This window comes from Oncorhynchus kisutch, linkage group LG20 (genome assembly GCF_002021735.2).
Source record: "Oncorhynchus kisutch isolate 150728-3 linkage group LG20, Okis_V2, whole genome shotgun sequence".
Lineage (NCBI taxonomy): Eukaryota > Metazoa > Chordata > Actinopteri > Salmoniformes > Salmonidae > Oncorhynchus > Oncorhynchus kisutch.
The window spans coordinates 26,757,631-26,774,318 of NC_034193.2; the positions used below are offsets into that span (position 1 = coordinate 26,757,631).

General features: G+C 41.3%; 1 protein-coding gene across 1 annotated transcript in view; it reads left to right on the plus strand.

The window, feature by feature from the left end:
* The window catches only part of plcd3b (phospholipase C, delta 3b), a 54,615-nt gene extending 41,953 nt beyond the window's left edge, over positions 1 to 12,662 (plus strand). The window contains exons 12-15 of the mRNA XM_020454467.2: positions 1,958 to 2,136; positions 2,379 to 2,514; positions 9,132 to 9,281; positions 9,375 to 12,662. Coding sequence (XP_020310056.2) covers positions 1,958 to 2,136; positions 2,379 to 2,514; positions 9,132 to 9,281; positions 9,375 to 9,613 — 704 coding nt within the window. The 3' untranslated portion in view covers positions 9,614 to 12,662. The remainder of the gene's footprint in view (positions 1 to 1,957; positions 2,137 to 2,378; positions 2,515 to 9,131; positions 9,282 to 9,374) is intronic.
* Positions 12,663 to 16,688: the final 4,026 nt, after the last annotated feature.

A 16,688-nucleotide genomic window follows, 5' to 3' on the forward strand; every position in this document is an offset into this window, starting at 1 on the left:
CCACTCTCTGAAGTTGCCAGATTATGTTCCCTACAGTACGCTATGAAAGTAGAACGCCACAAACAGCAAAATGTAACATATCTACTTTCATAGTGTGTTTTCAGGAAATATGGTTAGTAATGGCCAGTCTCAGAACTGCGAAACAGTGTTTACCAGGTACCCTGTTCCTCAGTGGGAGGCCAATGTTGGTTGCCAGATTTGATAGTATTTGTGAATTCGAGAGTGTGTGTTGCGACACTGGTCAGTGCCATACACTCCATTACAGAGTGTTGGAATCGGCTAAACATTGATCATTGAGATAGGAAATGAATGACAGGAAATGAAAGAGACTGGGTTTTATGTCTCTGTAGAAGGACAGATAGCTGTGGAAAGTGTTGGAATGTGTTGGGAGACGGGAGCAGAGCACCGTGTTGATATAGGAAAGACAGATGGACATCTGTGGATTAGATGATGGAGGGGTTGAGGCCAGGAGGTGAGGGCAGGTCACCTAAAGGGAGTAATAAGGGTTTGGGATCTTGTTACTCTTTTCCTGTTAAGCCATAAGAAGGATTGGAGAGAGGGAGTGTCTTAAATAGGATGTATATAACCAATGGAGAGAAATGTTTTGCTGTCTGATTACAGCTGTACAGAAACTTTGGGAAGCATTAAACTTGGTTAAAGCTTCTCTAGTATCCGTGAGTTATTTACTCTGAAAAATAAGATCCCAACAAAAGCAATATTCCAGCATTCTATTACACTCTAAATCAAATCAAATTTTATTTGTCACATACACATGGTTAGCAGATGGTAATGCGAGTGTAGCGAAATGCTTGTGCTTCTAGCTCCGACAATGCAGTAATAACCAACAAGTAATCTAACTAACAATTCCAAAACCACTGTCTTATACACACAAGTGTAAGGGGATAAAGAATATGTACATAAAGATATATGAATGAGTGATGGTACAGAGCGGCATAGGCAAGATACAGTAGATGGTATCGAGTACAGTATATACATATGAGATGAGTATGTAAACAAAGTGGCATAGTTAAAGTGGCTAGTGATACATGTATTACATAAAGATGCAGTAGATGATATAGAGTACAGTATATACATATACATATGAGATGAATAATGTAGGGTATGTAAACATTATATTAGGTAGCATTGTTTAAAGTGGCTAGTGATATATTTTACATAATTTCCCATCAATTCCCATTATTAAAGTGGCTGGAGTTGAGTCAGTGTGTTGGCAGCAGCCACTCAATGTTAGTGGTGGCTGTTTAACAGTCTGATGGCCTTGAGATAGAAGCTGTTTTTCAGTCTCTCGGTCCCAGCTTTGATGCACCTGTACTGACCTCGCCTTCTGGATGATAGCGGGGTGAACAGGCAGTGGCTCGGGTGGTTATCTTTATGGCCTTCCTGTAACATCGGTTGGTGTAGGTGTCCTGGAGGGCAGGTAGTTTGCCCCCGGTGATGCGTTGTGCAGACCTCACTACCCTCTGGTAGTGGGTGGAGAAGTTGCCGTACCAGGCGGTGATACAGCTCGCCAGGATGCTCTCGATTGTTCATCTGTAGAAGTTTGTGAGTGCTTTTGGTGACAAGCCGAATTTCTTCAGCCTCCTGAGGTTGAAGAGGCGCTGCTGCGCCTTCTTCACGATGCTGTCTGTGTGGGTGGACCAATTCAGTTTGTCCGTGATGTGTATGCCGAGGAACTTAAAACTTGCTACCCTCTCCACTACTGTTCCCTCTGCTGTTTCACTCTAATGGATAACATAAATTCTCTCATTACTTAGACAGATAAATAAAGCACAATACACTGTAACTCTAAACCACAGTGATTATCCAGTAATGACCTACAGTATGTCCTGTAATGCGCTAAAATACTCTTTGTGGCAGGCAGATGATCTGGCTAATGTCTAGGCTTTAAATCAACACACTAATTCACAGTAAGTAACTGAAATATTTGTTTCTCCAGTGGCGCTGAACTTCCAGACGGCAGGGGAAGAGATGGACTTGAACCGGGGGCGCTTTTTACCCAACGGCCTTTGCGGATACATCCTCAAGCCCTCCTTTCTGACCCGCCCTGACTGCAACTTCAACCCCGAGAACACGGGGGGAGGACCCGGACACGACCCCACCCTCCTCACCATACGGGTAAGTGGGCTTTCCTGGATGCCCCGACAGCCCCCCAAATCAATCCAATTTAACTCAGTTCTATACAACTTTGTCAATCTGCCAAGAGGCCATTGAGAAGGTAACAAGTTCAGACTCACAAAAAATAAATGCAATGTATAGAATTAAAATCAATGCCTCACTTTTCTCTAATGCTATTTCTCACAATCCCGTTTGTCCCATTCCTGTTTTTCCCCAATCCCATTATAACCAATCCCATGCAGGTGATTTCGGCCCAGCAGCTTCCCAAGCCAGAGTGGGATAAACCCAGCTCCATCGTGGACCCTCAGGTGTGGGTGGAGACCCATGGCGTTCCCATCGACAACAACAAGAAGATGTCCCCCCGCGTTGACAACAATGGTAAATATACAGTGCATTTGGAAAGTACTTTTTCTACATTTTTTCAGTGGTGTAAAAAGTACTCAATTGTCATACTTGAGTAATAGTAAAGATACCTTCATAGAAAATGACTCAAGTAAAAGTAAAAATCACCCAATAAAATCCTACTTGAGTAAAAGTCTAAAAGTATTTGGTTTTAAATGTACTTAAGTATCAAAAGTAAAAGTATAAATAATTAAAAATTCCTTATATTAAACAAACCAGGTACACTCCAACACTCAGACAACATTTACAAACTAAGCATTTGTGTTTAATGAATCTGCCAGATCAGAGGCATTAGGGAGGACCAGAGATGTTGTGTGTGAGTTGGACCATTTTCCTGTCAAAATGTAACGAGTACTTTTGGGTGTCAGGAAAATGTATGGAGGAAAAATTACATCATGTTCTTTAGGATAGTAGTGAAGTAAAAGTTGGTAAAAAAATATAAATAGTAAAGCAAAGTACATATACCCCCAAAAACTACTTAAGTAGTACTTCAAAGTAGTCTTAAGTACTTTACACCACTGAATTTTATTACGTTACAGCCTTATTCTAAAATGGATCAATCTACACACAATACCCCCTAATGACAAACCAACAACGGATTTTTAGAAAAAAATTCAAATGTATTAAAAATAAAAAATATAATATCACATTTACATAAGTATTCAGACCCCTTTACTCAGTACTTTGCTGAAGCACCTTTGGCAGTGATTACAGCCTCGAGTCTTCTTGGGTATGACTCTACAATGTTGGCACCCCTGTATTTGGGGAGTTTCTCCCATTCTTCTCTGCAGATCCTCTGAAGTTCTGTCAGGAAGAGTGGAAGGAGCAGGAAAGAGGAAGCTTCAGAGATGTTCTCTTCAGAGATGTTCGATCAGGTTCATGTCCGGGATCTGGCTGGGACATTCAGAGACTTGTCCTGGGGCCACTCCTGCGTTGTCTTGACTGTGTGCTTAGGGTCATTGTCCTGTTGGAAGGTGAACCTTTTCCCCAGTCTGAGGTCCTAAGCGCTCTGGAGCAGGTTTTCATCAAGGATCTCTCTGTACTTTGCCTAGAAGGCCAGTGTCCCGGAATCGCCTCTTCACTGTTGACATTGAGACTGGTGTTTTGCGGGTACTATTTAATAAAGACTAGTTGAGGACTTGTGAGGCGTCTGTTTCTCAAACTAGACACTCTAATGTACTTGTCTTCTTTCTCAGTTGTGCACCGGGGCCTCCCACTCTTTCTATTCTGGTTAGAGCCAGTTTGCACTGTTCTGTGAAGGGAGTAGTAGACAACGTTGTACGAGTTTTCAGTTTCTCGCATGAAATAGCCTTAATTTCTCAGAACAAAAATAGACTGACGAGTTTCAGAAGAAAGTTTTGTTTCTGGACATTTTGAGCCTATAATCGAACCCACAAATGCTGATGCTTCAGGTACTCAGCTAGTCTACAGAAGGCCAGTTTTTATTTCTTCTTTAATGAGAACAACAGTTTTCAGCTGTGCTAACATAATTGTAAAAGGGTTTTCTAATGATCAATTAGCCTTTTAAAATAAACTTGGATTAGCTAACACAACGTGCAATTGGAACACAGGAGTGATGGTTGCTGATAATGGGCCTCTGTATGCCTAGGTAGATATTCCATTAAAAAATGTGCCGTTTCCAGCTACAATAGTCATTTACGACATTAACAATGTCTACACTGTATTTCTGATCACTTTGATGTTATTTTAATGGACAAAAAAAGTGATTTTCTTTCAAAAACAAGGACATTTCTAAGTGACCCCAAACTTTTGAACAGTAGTGTAGGTCTATGGCTAGGCTACATGAGGTGTGCGACTATGATTTGAAAAAGGCATTTCGGTTTCTTGCCTTAAGCTGGGCATCATTCACAAGTGATAATATATAATTCACAAGTGACAGGATAATATTGTCATCAGTCTATTCTTGATTTAATCTTGTCTTTACATATATGAAATAATATACAGTGGGGAAAACAAGTATTTGATAACCTGCAAAATCGGCAGTGTTTCCCACTTACAAAGCATGTAGAGGTATGTAATTTTTCAGAAAATCACATTGTATGATTTTTAAGTAATTCATTTGCATTTTATTGCATGACATAAGTATTTGATACATCAGAAAAGCAGAACTTCATATTTGTTACAGAAACCTTTGTTTGCAATTACAGAGATCATACATTTCCTGTAGTTCTTGACCAGGTTTGCACACACTGCAGCAGGGATTTTGGCCCACTCCTCCATACAGACCTTCTCCAGATCCTTCAGGTTTTGGGGCTGTCGCTGGGCAATACGGACTTTCAGCTCCCTACAAAGATTTTCTATTGGGTTCAGGTCTGGAGACTGGCTAGGCCACTCCAGGACCTTGAGATGCTTCTTACGGAGCCACTCCTTAGTTGCCCTGGCTGTGTGTTTCGGGTCGTTATCATGCTGGAAGACCCAGCCACGACCCATCTTCAATGCTCTTACGGAGGGAAGGAGGTTGTAGGCCAAGATCTCGCGAAATATGGCCCCATCCATCCTCCCCTCAATACGGTGCAGTTGTCCTGTCCCCTTTGCAGAAAAGCATCCCCAAAGAATGATGTTTCCACCTCCATGCTTCACGGTTGGGATGGTGTTCTTGGGGTTGTACTCATCCTTCTTCTTCCTCCAAACACGGCGAGTGGAGTTTAGACCAAAAAGCTCAATTTTTGTCTCATCAGACCACATGACCTTCTCCCATTCCTCCTCTGGATCATCTAGATGGTAATTGGCAAACTTCAGACGGGCCTGGACATGCGCTGGCTTCAGCAGGGGGACCTTGCGTGCGCTGCAGGATTTTAATCCATGACGGCGTAGTGTGTTACTAATGGTTTTCTTTGAGACTGTGGTCCCAGCTCTCTTCAGGTCATTGCCCAGGTCCTGCCGTGTAGTTCTGGGCTGATCCCTCACCTTCCTCATGATCATTGATGCCCCATGAGGTGAGATCTTGCATGGAGCCCCAGACCGAGGGTGATTTACCGTCATCTTGAACTTCTTCCATTTTCTAATAATTGCGCCAACAGTTGTTGCCTTCTCACCAAGCTGCTTGCCTTATTGTCCTGTAGCCCATCCCAGCCTTGTGCAGGTCTACAATTTAACCCTGATGCCCTTACACAGCTCTCTAGTCTTGGCCATTGTGGAGAGGTTGGAGTCTGTTTGATTGAGTGTGTGGACAGGTGTCTTATATACAGGTAACGAGTTCAAACAGGTGCAGTTAATACAGGTAATGAGTGGAGAACAGGGGGAATTTTGGCTCATTCCTCCTGACAGAGCTGGTGTAACCTAGTTAGGTTTGTAGGCCTCCTTGCTCGCACACGCTTTTTCAGTTCTGCCCACAAATGTTCTATAGGATTGAGGTCATCATTGCTTTGCACAAAAAGTGCTTCACAGGCAAGGATATTGCTGCCAGTAAGATTGCACCTAAATCAACCATTTATCGGATCATCAAGAACTTCAAGGAGAGCGGTTCAATTGTTGTGAAGAAAGCTTCAGGGCGCCCAAGAAAGTCCAGCAAGCTCCAGGACCGTCTCCTAAAGTTGATTCAGCTGCGGGATCGGGGCACCACCAGTACAGAGCTTGCTCAGGAATGGCAGCAGGCAGGTGTGAGTGTATCTGCACACACAGTGAGGCGAAGACTTTTGGAGGATGGCCTGGTGTCAAGAAGGGCAGCAAGTGGCTTCCACTTATCTCCAGGAAAAACATCAGGGACAGACTGATATTCTGCAAAAGGTACAGGGATTGGACTGCTGAGAACTGGGGTAAAGTCATTTTCTCTGATGAATCCCCTTTCCGATTGTTTGGGGCATCCTTGTCCGGAGAAGACAAGGTGTGCGCTGCCATCAGTCCTGTGTCATGCCAACAGTAAAGCATCCTGTGTGGAGTTGCTTCTCAGCCACAATTTTGCCTAAGAACACAGCCATGAATTAAGAATGATAAGAGGCGGGTGGACAAACAAAAACCCACAAATTCTCCAAGCATTGATTATGCAAGAATGGGCTGCCATCAATCAGGATGTGGCCCAGAAGTTAATTAACTATGCTAGGGGGGATTGCAGAGGTCTTGAAAAAGAAGGGTCAACACTGCAAATATTGACTCTTTGCATCAAATTCATGTAATTGTCCATAAAAACTCTTATGAAATGCTTGTAATTATACTTCAGTATTCCATAGTAACATCTGACAAAAATATCTAAAGACACTGAAGCAGCAGACTTTGTGGAAATTAATATTTGTGTCATTCTCAAAACTTTTGGCCACGACTGTAGATAATTTTGTACCTGTTTTCTCCAGCACAAGGTCCTTTGCTGTTATTCTGGGATTAATTTTGCACCTTTCGCAATTGTTGGAAAAATTACTTGTGTCATGCACAAAGTAGATGTTCTGTCCGACTTGCCAAAACTATAGTTTGTTAACAAGACATTTGTGGAGTGGTTGAAAAACATGTTTTAATGACTCCAACCTAAGTGTATGTAAACTTCTGACTTCAACTGTATTAGGAAAGTTGATAAATAAATATTGTAGGCCTAGCCTATAGAAAGCTGATGAGATCCTCCTCTTTTTAATAGAAGCCATCACTGTTTTCTCACGCATTTGCATAGCCTATAGAAATGTTGCGCAACATGAGCTCATGAGCTCTCATGAAGTGTTTGATTAGATTTTTGATTTACATTGATGTCAGCGTGATTAGAGGGACAATAGAGTGCTGAGTACCAGCCAGTTAGAAAGTTTGGTAGGCTACTAATGACCATCAGCAGCATCAGAGCTTAAAGAAGCCTAATTACCGTGACTAAATGGTCTCGTGGAATTTGACTGCCATCATGGCTCGTGACCGCCGGTGTGGCGGTAATACGTTCATCGTAACAGCCCTAGGTCCTTCTCCATTTCTCTTTACTTGCCCCGACACCACCTGTAGAACAGCAAAGTTTGCATTTAGCAAATTTTATTAATCAATTTATTTGTTTGTCCTAACAAAAAAACAACACAAAAATCTAATTATTTTGATATTTTCTGGGAGTAAGGAGTTCCAATGAACTGTAAGAGAACATGGGCAAGTTTGACATATAAATACATCCCAAGATTTATGCCCCCAAGAATTATGCCCATTGGTTGAGAGAGAGAAGGTGATAATTGCAAGAGTGTGCCCATAGGTTAAACAGCAAGCGTGAGGAATGTGCAATTATTGTTCCGTGCTCATATGCTATAAGGTAAATAGTTCAATGACATTCTGCACGTAGCTAATAGAAAAGAGGAGGAATGACATGCTGATGTGATGAGGAGAGGAGAGTAGAGACTATGCCGATGATAATAGTGTTTGTAAACACTAACTATTTTCATGACAGTGACTGCTATGATTCCTTATCAGTGTAGATGAAGGGGAGGGGGCATGTTAAAGAAGGATTTTTAAGCCTTAAGATAATTGAGACATGGATTGTGTATGTGTGCCATTCAGAGGGTGAATGTGCAAGACAGAAGATTTAAGTGCCTTTGAACGGGGTATGGTAGTAGGTTCCAGGCACACCGGTTTGAGTGTCAAGAACTGCATAGATGCTGGGTTTTTAATGCTCAACAGTTTCCCGTGTGCATCAAGAATGGTCCACCACCCAAAGGATATCCAGCCAACTTGACACAACTGTGGGAAGCATTAGAGTCAACATGGGCCAGCATCCCCGTGGAATGCTTTCGACAACTTGTAGAATCCATGCCCCAATGAATTGAGGCTGAGGGGAACGGGGTGCAACTCAATATTAGGAAGGTGTCCCTAATATTTTGTACACTCAGTGTATACAGGTAACTGCCAAAATAATGGAAACACTTGAGTAAATGAGGGAAACAAAGTATATTGAAAGCAGGTGCTTCCACACAGGTGTGGTTCCTGAGTTATTTAAGCAATTAAAATCCCATCATGCTTAGGGTAATTTATAAAATGCCAGGTAGGGCATTATTGTGGACATTACTTTGGTTACCATGGCTATGCCCCGATAGGATGACAATGCCCCCATCCACAGGGCACGAGTGGTCACTGAATGGTTTGATGAGCATGAAAGAAATGTACACCATATGCCATGGCCGTCTCAGCCACCAGATCTCAACTCAATTAAACACTTATGTGAGATTCTAGAGCGGCGCCTGAGACAGTGTTTTCCACCACCATCAACAAAACGCCAAATTATGGAATTTATCATGGAAGAATGGTGTTGCATCCCTCCAATAGAGTTCCAGGCACTTGTAGAACCTATGCCAAGGTGCATTGAAGCTGTTCTGGCTCGTGGAGGCCCAATGCCCTATTTTGGTGTTTCCTTTATTTTGTCAGTTACATGGACATTCCCGCTATGCACATGCAGTAGAAGAGGAAGCAGTGTGAATTGTATTGTGCTTACTGAAAGAAGTAGAGTGAGCTATCCATTCAGGCAAGCCTTACTGATTGAACCTATGTTATCAACTACATTTCAATTGACTGAATAAACTGAAATTCCAATTGAAATAGAATTGAGCCCAAACCTGAAGTATGAATAGAAGATACATGAAAAAAATTCTGGGTTGAACCCTTCAATCTTCCCCTTTCCTATGGTTTGTCAGGGTTTAACCCTCGGTGGGACTGTACCTTCAACTTCACTCTGCATGTCCCTGAGCTGGCTCTGGTGCGCTTCATGGTGGAGGACCACGACTTCACCTCCAGAAACGACTTCCTGGGACAGTTCACCCTGCCCTTCACCAGCCTCCGCACAGGTGTGTGTGTGTGTCAAAATAACATATCTTACTGTTTAGACTAGAGCCAATAAATCAGTTTCTGACCTTTCACCTCTGCCTTCTCACCCCCAGGTTACCGTCATGTCCACCTGCTGAAGGTCGATGGTTCCAGCCTGTCACCCACTTCTCTGTTCATCCATGTTAAGGTCACCCCCTGCCACAGTAGCCCCTCCAAGGCCTCAGCCAAATCTCCGTCCTCAACCAAGATCGTAGCCATATCACCAGCCATATCTCCAACTACGTCCCAAGCCAAATCGCCAGCCATATCTCCAACCACGTCCCAAGCCAAATCGCCAGCCAAGAAGCATTAAGTCTCTCCCCAGGCTCAACCAAGTAACCCAGGGTTACAAGATGAAACTCATTCTGTCCTCTACTCTTTTTTTTTTATGGTGTAGTAAACATGGTTGTAGTCCATTCCCATTTGAATTTTGTTAATTCTGCCTCTGCTTCACTCACAGTATTATTTTTTAAAGAGAACATGACAACTAACCACTGTTCTTGGTTCCTCCCAACTTGAGTGATCTAAGTAGTGGGCCCAAGTGGAGACGGTCTATATCATCAACAGTGTGGCTGTCCTACTGTATACCATTCATTATCTAAAAGCATATCTATAGTAATGAAAGTAATGAACTTCGATCTCCAGTATTCTGTGAGACAACTGGACCAGGATCTCTGGCTGCCTCTTTTGTGTGATGATTGGACCAAACACAAAAAGAGTTACCAACCAATAGCCAGCCAGGGTATTGGGTCGATGGGACATCCCTCGACAACCATTGTTGAGCAGGTAAACCGTCCAAACAGAACTTTGCATATTTGAAGCATATTAAAAGGACTGTTTTAAGAAATGATTATTCACCAGTATTTTTAAAGAATCACATTCTTACAGGGTGTAACGTATTTGTTCCTTACAGAGAAGGTTACTCTATACCGTCCCTGGATTAAATTCTGGCCTGATTTATGGCTAAAGTTCATCAAAGGACTTATCAGTTTTCCGAGCCGAGGCATCTTTAGAGATGTAACCATATAGAAGTTCGATTTTATATTTATCATTTTCATATTATACTTTAGTTATCTAGTTGTTGTAGATAGATATTAGTTATCGTAGCAATACTAGAATATGCACTATAGTAGATCTTGTTGCCTTTTTGTAGCACGTTTTGAAGATATGAAATATATTTACAATATGTTTGTAGCATTTCAGATTGGTCTAAGAAAAAAGATGTATAACAAGTAACCAGGTCCATGATGTTTTCAAGTTTTTGTTTTATGATATCACTGTTCAAGTGATGTTCAAGTTCAATAGGCTGTGTCTCAATAGTTGGAAGTAGTTTCTTATCCTGTGTCCTTATGTCCATGATGGCCGTTCAGGCTGGACATGTCAAATGAAGTGTACCTTTCCTGAAAGCCTTGTAGCTAATGTGGAACTTTTGAATTTTTCTGACGACTCAGACCGTGGCACTTGAAGAACAGCAAAGTGCATCGTTTGACAAATCTAATTTGTTCAAGCACAGAAGATTGTTTTTAGAATTGTTCATCTCTGGCAGCTGTGCGTCTGGGTTGTCGAGAGAAATAGCATGCCTCGTTAGCTAAGGAAAGTTGGAAACTCACACGAGTGCCATTGATTTGAGTCCATCCACCTATCAGTGGAGATGAAGGAAAAGGTTAAAGGAAAGGAGAAAAGTAAGTCATTTTGGAGTATTGAGACAGCCAGGTATACTGTACTTCAACTTGGGACAAGAAGTGGGGTTAGTTTGAGACTAGCCTTTTTAAATGTTTTAAAGTGATTTCAATTATTTTAAATACATTATCTATTGTCCATAATGTATATCATGTCATCTTTGAAAGAAGGGTTTTAACATCAATATTCTTGTTTATTACCCAGATTAGTTTTGTTGTAGAATGATTTGATAGACAATTTTTATACATATTTGCTGTAACCAATAACATCCATTTTAGAATGCTTTTTAAGGAATATGTTTTTGTAATAGTTTACATTGTGTCTCAGAGTAGGAATGCTGATCTATGATCAGTCTTGTCTTTTAGATCCTAATGAATACGATGTTATAGACAGGGGGGACCTGGTCCTAGGATCAGCACTCTGAGATGCTTTATACATACGGGCCCTGGTCTACTCCTCAATGGTATTGTATGGATTCAAAGAGAGATGTGATGTTTGTGTAAAAGTTGTGAAAATGTCCTTCTGTGGCAAAGATAAGGAGAAAAATGCATATTGTAATTGTTGTGCAAAATACAAACATCCATGTCACGCTATTATATGGTATTTATTGCACATATTTTGGCTATAGCTTATTTATTTTGTACAGTGATTTTCCAGGGCAATGAAAAGTATTGTTTTAACTCAAGGACACTTTCAGGTTTCTAATACCAGACATATTGTATCAACAACATGGACCTAAGTGTTCAAACAAAATGTGATTTAAAACAAAAAATAATGTTACTGGAGGAGATGGAGTAGATATTGGATGATGATGATAATGAGGAGGAGGAGGAGGAGGAGGAGGGGGGTAAACAGGGTTCAATTCACAAAACTGACTGGGAAATTACAGTACAAATGTGTTACGTATGTTAGGTTTATCCTTTAGTTCTATTGTATTTTTTGCTCTATTCAGTTCTATTATATGACATGTTACTGTCCAAAGTACACTTCTAAATGCCATATATCTTTCATTCTTCTGTATTGTATGGCATATCTTTTTAAAAACTGTCATCCATCTTCCATTATCAGTTTCTGCATGTAATACAGGTCTGTTATATAGGATTATTAAAGGCCCAGTGCACGACTTTTGCCCCCCCAAAATTCAGGGGGTGCTACAGCACCCTCAGCACCCCTACTTCCTGCTGCAATGTGTATGTTTATTGTAGGTTGTTCTTTTTAATGACCTCTTTCATAGTGTTTTTTACTCTTGTACATTTCAGAACTTTCATTTCTTAACTTTAACGCTTGCGGTTATTGAATTCTGCTTATTTAAGGTTTCCTATCATAGAAGATTTATTTACGTCATGTGACTCGACTGGTACACTGACCAGGATGTTGGATGGTGTAGTCCCGGTGACCCAGATGCTCTTGTGTCAGTTTTGCATTTCCCTCACTAATGGTTAAGGTTAGGATTGGGGGAGGGGAAGCAGATCCTAGATCTGTACCAAGGGAAAACTTCACCCCGGGGGCATGTTGGATTCACAACACTGTCAGAATCTGGTACTATGCAACAACAACTAAAATATACTGATAAAAAAGTTTGGGTTAAAATAATTTGCGTTAATGCAATGTTTACAGTATTTATATCTGGCGGTAGTAACTGAATCAATTAAAAATAAATAAACGAAAAGTTGTGTAATGTATCCTACAAAGTGTGGACATACTTGCCAATGGTATTTTATTAGGATCCCCATTAGCTGTTGCGATAGCAGCAGCTACTCTTCCTGGGGTCCATATAAAACATGAAACATTAAATAATACAGAACATTAATAGACAAAAACAGCTCAAGGACAGAACTACATCAATGTAAAACATTTCAAATGTGGCCTACATATGTATCAGTACATACACACAATATCTAGGCCAAATAGGCGAGAGGTGTTGCTTTATCTGTTTTTTGAGCAATCTTTGATGGAAGGGAGTTCCATGCAATAATGGCTCTATATAATACTATACGTTTTATTGAATTTGTTCTCGATTTTGGGACTCTTAAAAGACCCCTGGTGACATGTCTGGTGGGGTAAGTGTGTGTCAGTGCTGTGTATAAGTTGACTATGCAAAGAATTTCCAACACATGAATGTTTCATATAAAAACGAAGTTCTGCACATTTTTGAAAGATTTGATAATAGCATATTAGATACAGGATCTTATTCCTCATACACCGGTATGCATTACCATTTCAAATGAACAACAGCGGCATTTTGTAGTGATGCTGTAAAAGGCATTGTAGGTTACTGCAGATGTTCTTGAAAAGCAGATGCTGCTATACTAGTGCACTCAGTGCCACCTCTGCTTATACGCAGACTATGCGCTGTGCGCAGGGCCTCACGGCTGCTAGGTGGCCCCAGAGCTCCAAAAAGGAACTCAGTCAGCATCTCAACTCAACTGTTGAGAGCAGTGGAGGCTGCTGAAGGGAGGAGAGCTCATTAATGGCTGGAACAGAGTAAATGAAATGGCATCAACACATGGAAACCATATGTGTTTGATGTATGTGAACCATTCCACTGATTCCCCTCCAGCCAGTGCCACGGCCCGTCCTCTCCAGTTAAGGTGACACATATGGCACAAAAGTGGAATACACAAGGTGCAATTTAGAAATGTGTTTGTGCATCAGCAGTTTTCCACTTGTTATGTCAGTCACTGACAGTCACTCAATTAGCCCATGTCAGCAGTGCTCTGGGGTCCCTGATATGCAGAGGGCCCCCCCCCCCCCCCCGATATGCAGAAGGGGCCTTTTTGGGGCCTATACCTAATCTTGCTTTGGCCCCTACACGGGCTAGAGACGTCACTGAGTGTACTGCATGTGCTACTCTTGTCTCTACCCAACAGGTTATGCTGTAAAGTCACACTGCTGATAAGCTGACCGTGGCTGCCTCATTCAAATCACATTTTATTGGTCACATACACATGGTTAGCAGATGTTATTGTGAGTGTAGTGAAATGCTTATACCTCTAGATCTGACAGTGCAGCAGTATCTAACAGGTATTATCTAACAATTCCACAACAAAACCTATTTTCTAACAAATTCCACAACAAAACCTAATACACACAATCTAGAAAAGGAATGGGATAAGAATATATAAATATAAAATATATGGATGAGGAGTGACAGCGGCTAAGATGCAATAGATAGTGTAGGACACAGTATATACAGTTGAAGTCAGAAGTTTACATACACTTAGGCTGGAGTCATTAAAACTTGTTTTTCAACCACTCCACAAATGTCTTGTTAACAAACTATAGTTTTGGCAAGTCGGTTAGGACATCTACTTTGTGCATGACACAAGTCATTTTTCCAACAATTGTTTACAGACTGATTATTTCACTTATAATTCACTGTATCACAATTCCAGTGGATCAGAAGTTGACATACACTAATTTGACTGTGCCTATAACAGCTTGGAAAATTCCAGAAAATTATGTAATGGATTTAGAAGCTGCTGATAGGCTGATTGACATAATTTGAGTCAATTGGAGGTGTACCTGTGGATGTATTTCAAGGCCTACCTTCAAACGCAGTGCCTCTTTGCTTGACATCATGGGAAAATCAAAAGAAATCAGCCAAGACCTCAGAAAAATAATTGTAGACCCCCACAAGTCTGGTTCATCCTTGGCAGCAATTTCCAAACGCCTGAAGGTACCACGTTCATTTGTACAAACAATAGTACGCAAGTATAAACCCCATGGGACCACACAGCCGTCATACCGCTCAGAAAGGAGACGCATTCTGTCTCCTAGAGATGAACGTACTTTGGTGCGTAAAATGCAAATCAATCCCAGAACAACAGCAAAGGACCTTGTGAAGATGCTGGAGGAAACAGGTACAAAAGTATCTATATCCACAGTAAAACAAGTCCTATATCGACATAAAGGCCGCTCAGCAAGGAAGAAGCCACACTGCTCCTAAACCGCCATAACAAAGCCAGACTACGGTTTGCAACTGCACACGGGGACAAAGATTGTACTTTTTGGAGAAATGTCCTCGTCTGACGAAACAAAAATAGAACTGTTTGGCCATAATGACCCTCGTTATGTTTGGAGGAAAAAGGGGACGGGCTTGCAAGCCGAAGAACACCAACCCAACCGTGAAGCACGGGGGTGGCAGCATCATGTTGTGGGGGTGCTTTGCTGCAGGAGAGACTGGTGCACTTCACAAAATAGCATACTTAGCATACTTCCAAAATAGCATACTTCCAAAGTTGTGGCAAAATGGCTTAAGGTGTCACGGTCATCCTCCACTTCATCTGAAGAGGAGAGGCGAGATGGATCGGAGGACCAAAATGCGGCGTGGTATGTGTTCATCATTCATTTTAATAAAGAAAACACTGAAACTCTATACAAAAAACAATAAACAAAATAACAACCGTGAAGCTAATGCGAACTGCGTTGAAACAAGCAATCAACATAGACAATCACCCACAAACAAACAGTGCAACCCAGGCTACCTAAGTATGATTCTCAATCAGAGACAACTAATGACACCTGCCTCTGATTGAGAACCATACTAGGCCGAAACATAGAAATCCCCAAATCATAGAAAAACAAACATAGACTGCCCACCCCAACTCACGCCCTGACCATACTAAATAATGACAAAACAAAGGAAATAAAGGTCAGAATGTGACATAAGGACAACAAAGTCGAGGTATTGGAGTGGCCATCAAAAAGCCAAACCAATACCTTGAGATTATTTTGACATTTCACATTCTTAAAATAAAGTGGTGATCCTAACTGACCTAAAACATGGAATTTTTACTTGGATTAAATGTCAGGAATTGTGAAAAACTGAGTTTAAATATATTTGGCTAAGGTGTATGTAAACTTCTGCCTTCAACTGTGTGTATGAGATAAGTAATGCAAGATACAGTGCCTTGCAAAAGTATTCACCCCCCTTGGTGTCATTTAAATAGATTTTTATTTGGATTTTATATAATGGAAAAACACAAAATAGTCCAAATTGGTGAAGTGAAATGGAAAAAATGACTTGTTTCAAAAGATTAGAAAAAATTAAATACTGAAAAGTGGTGCGTGCATATGTATTCCCACCCTTTGCTATGAAGCCCCTAAATAAGTTCTGGTGCAACCAATTACCTTCAGAAGTCACATAATTACTTTTAAAAGACCACCTGTGAGCATTCTAAGTGTCACCTGTTCTGAAAGGCCCCAGAGTCTGCAACACCACTAAGCAAGCGGCACCATGAAGACCAAGGGGCTCTCCAAACAGGTCAGGGTCAAAGTTGTGGAGAAGTATAGATCAGGTTTGGGTTATAAAAAAATATCGGAAACTTGGAACATCCCACGGAGCACCATTAAATCCTTTATTAAAAAATGGAAAGAATATGGCACCACAACAAACCTGCCAAGAGAAGGCCGCCCACCAAAACTCACGGACCAGGCAAGGAGGGCATTAATCAGAGAGGCAACAAAGATACCAAAGATAACCCTGAAGGAGCTGCAAAGCTCCACAGTGAAGATTGGAGTATTTGTGCATATGACCACTTTAAGCCGTACACTCCACAGAGCTAGGCTTTAAGGAAGAGTGGCCAGAAAAAAGCCAATGCTTAAAGAAAAAAATAAGCAAATACGTTTGGTGTTCGCCAAAAGGCATGTGGGAGACTCCCCAAACATATGGAAGAAGTTACTCTGGTCTGATGAGACTAAAATTG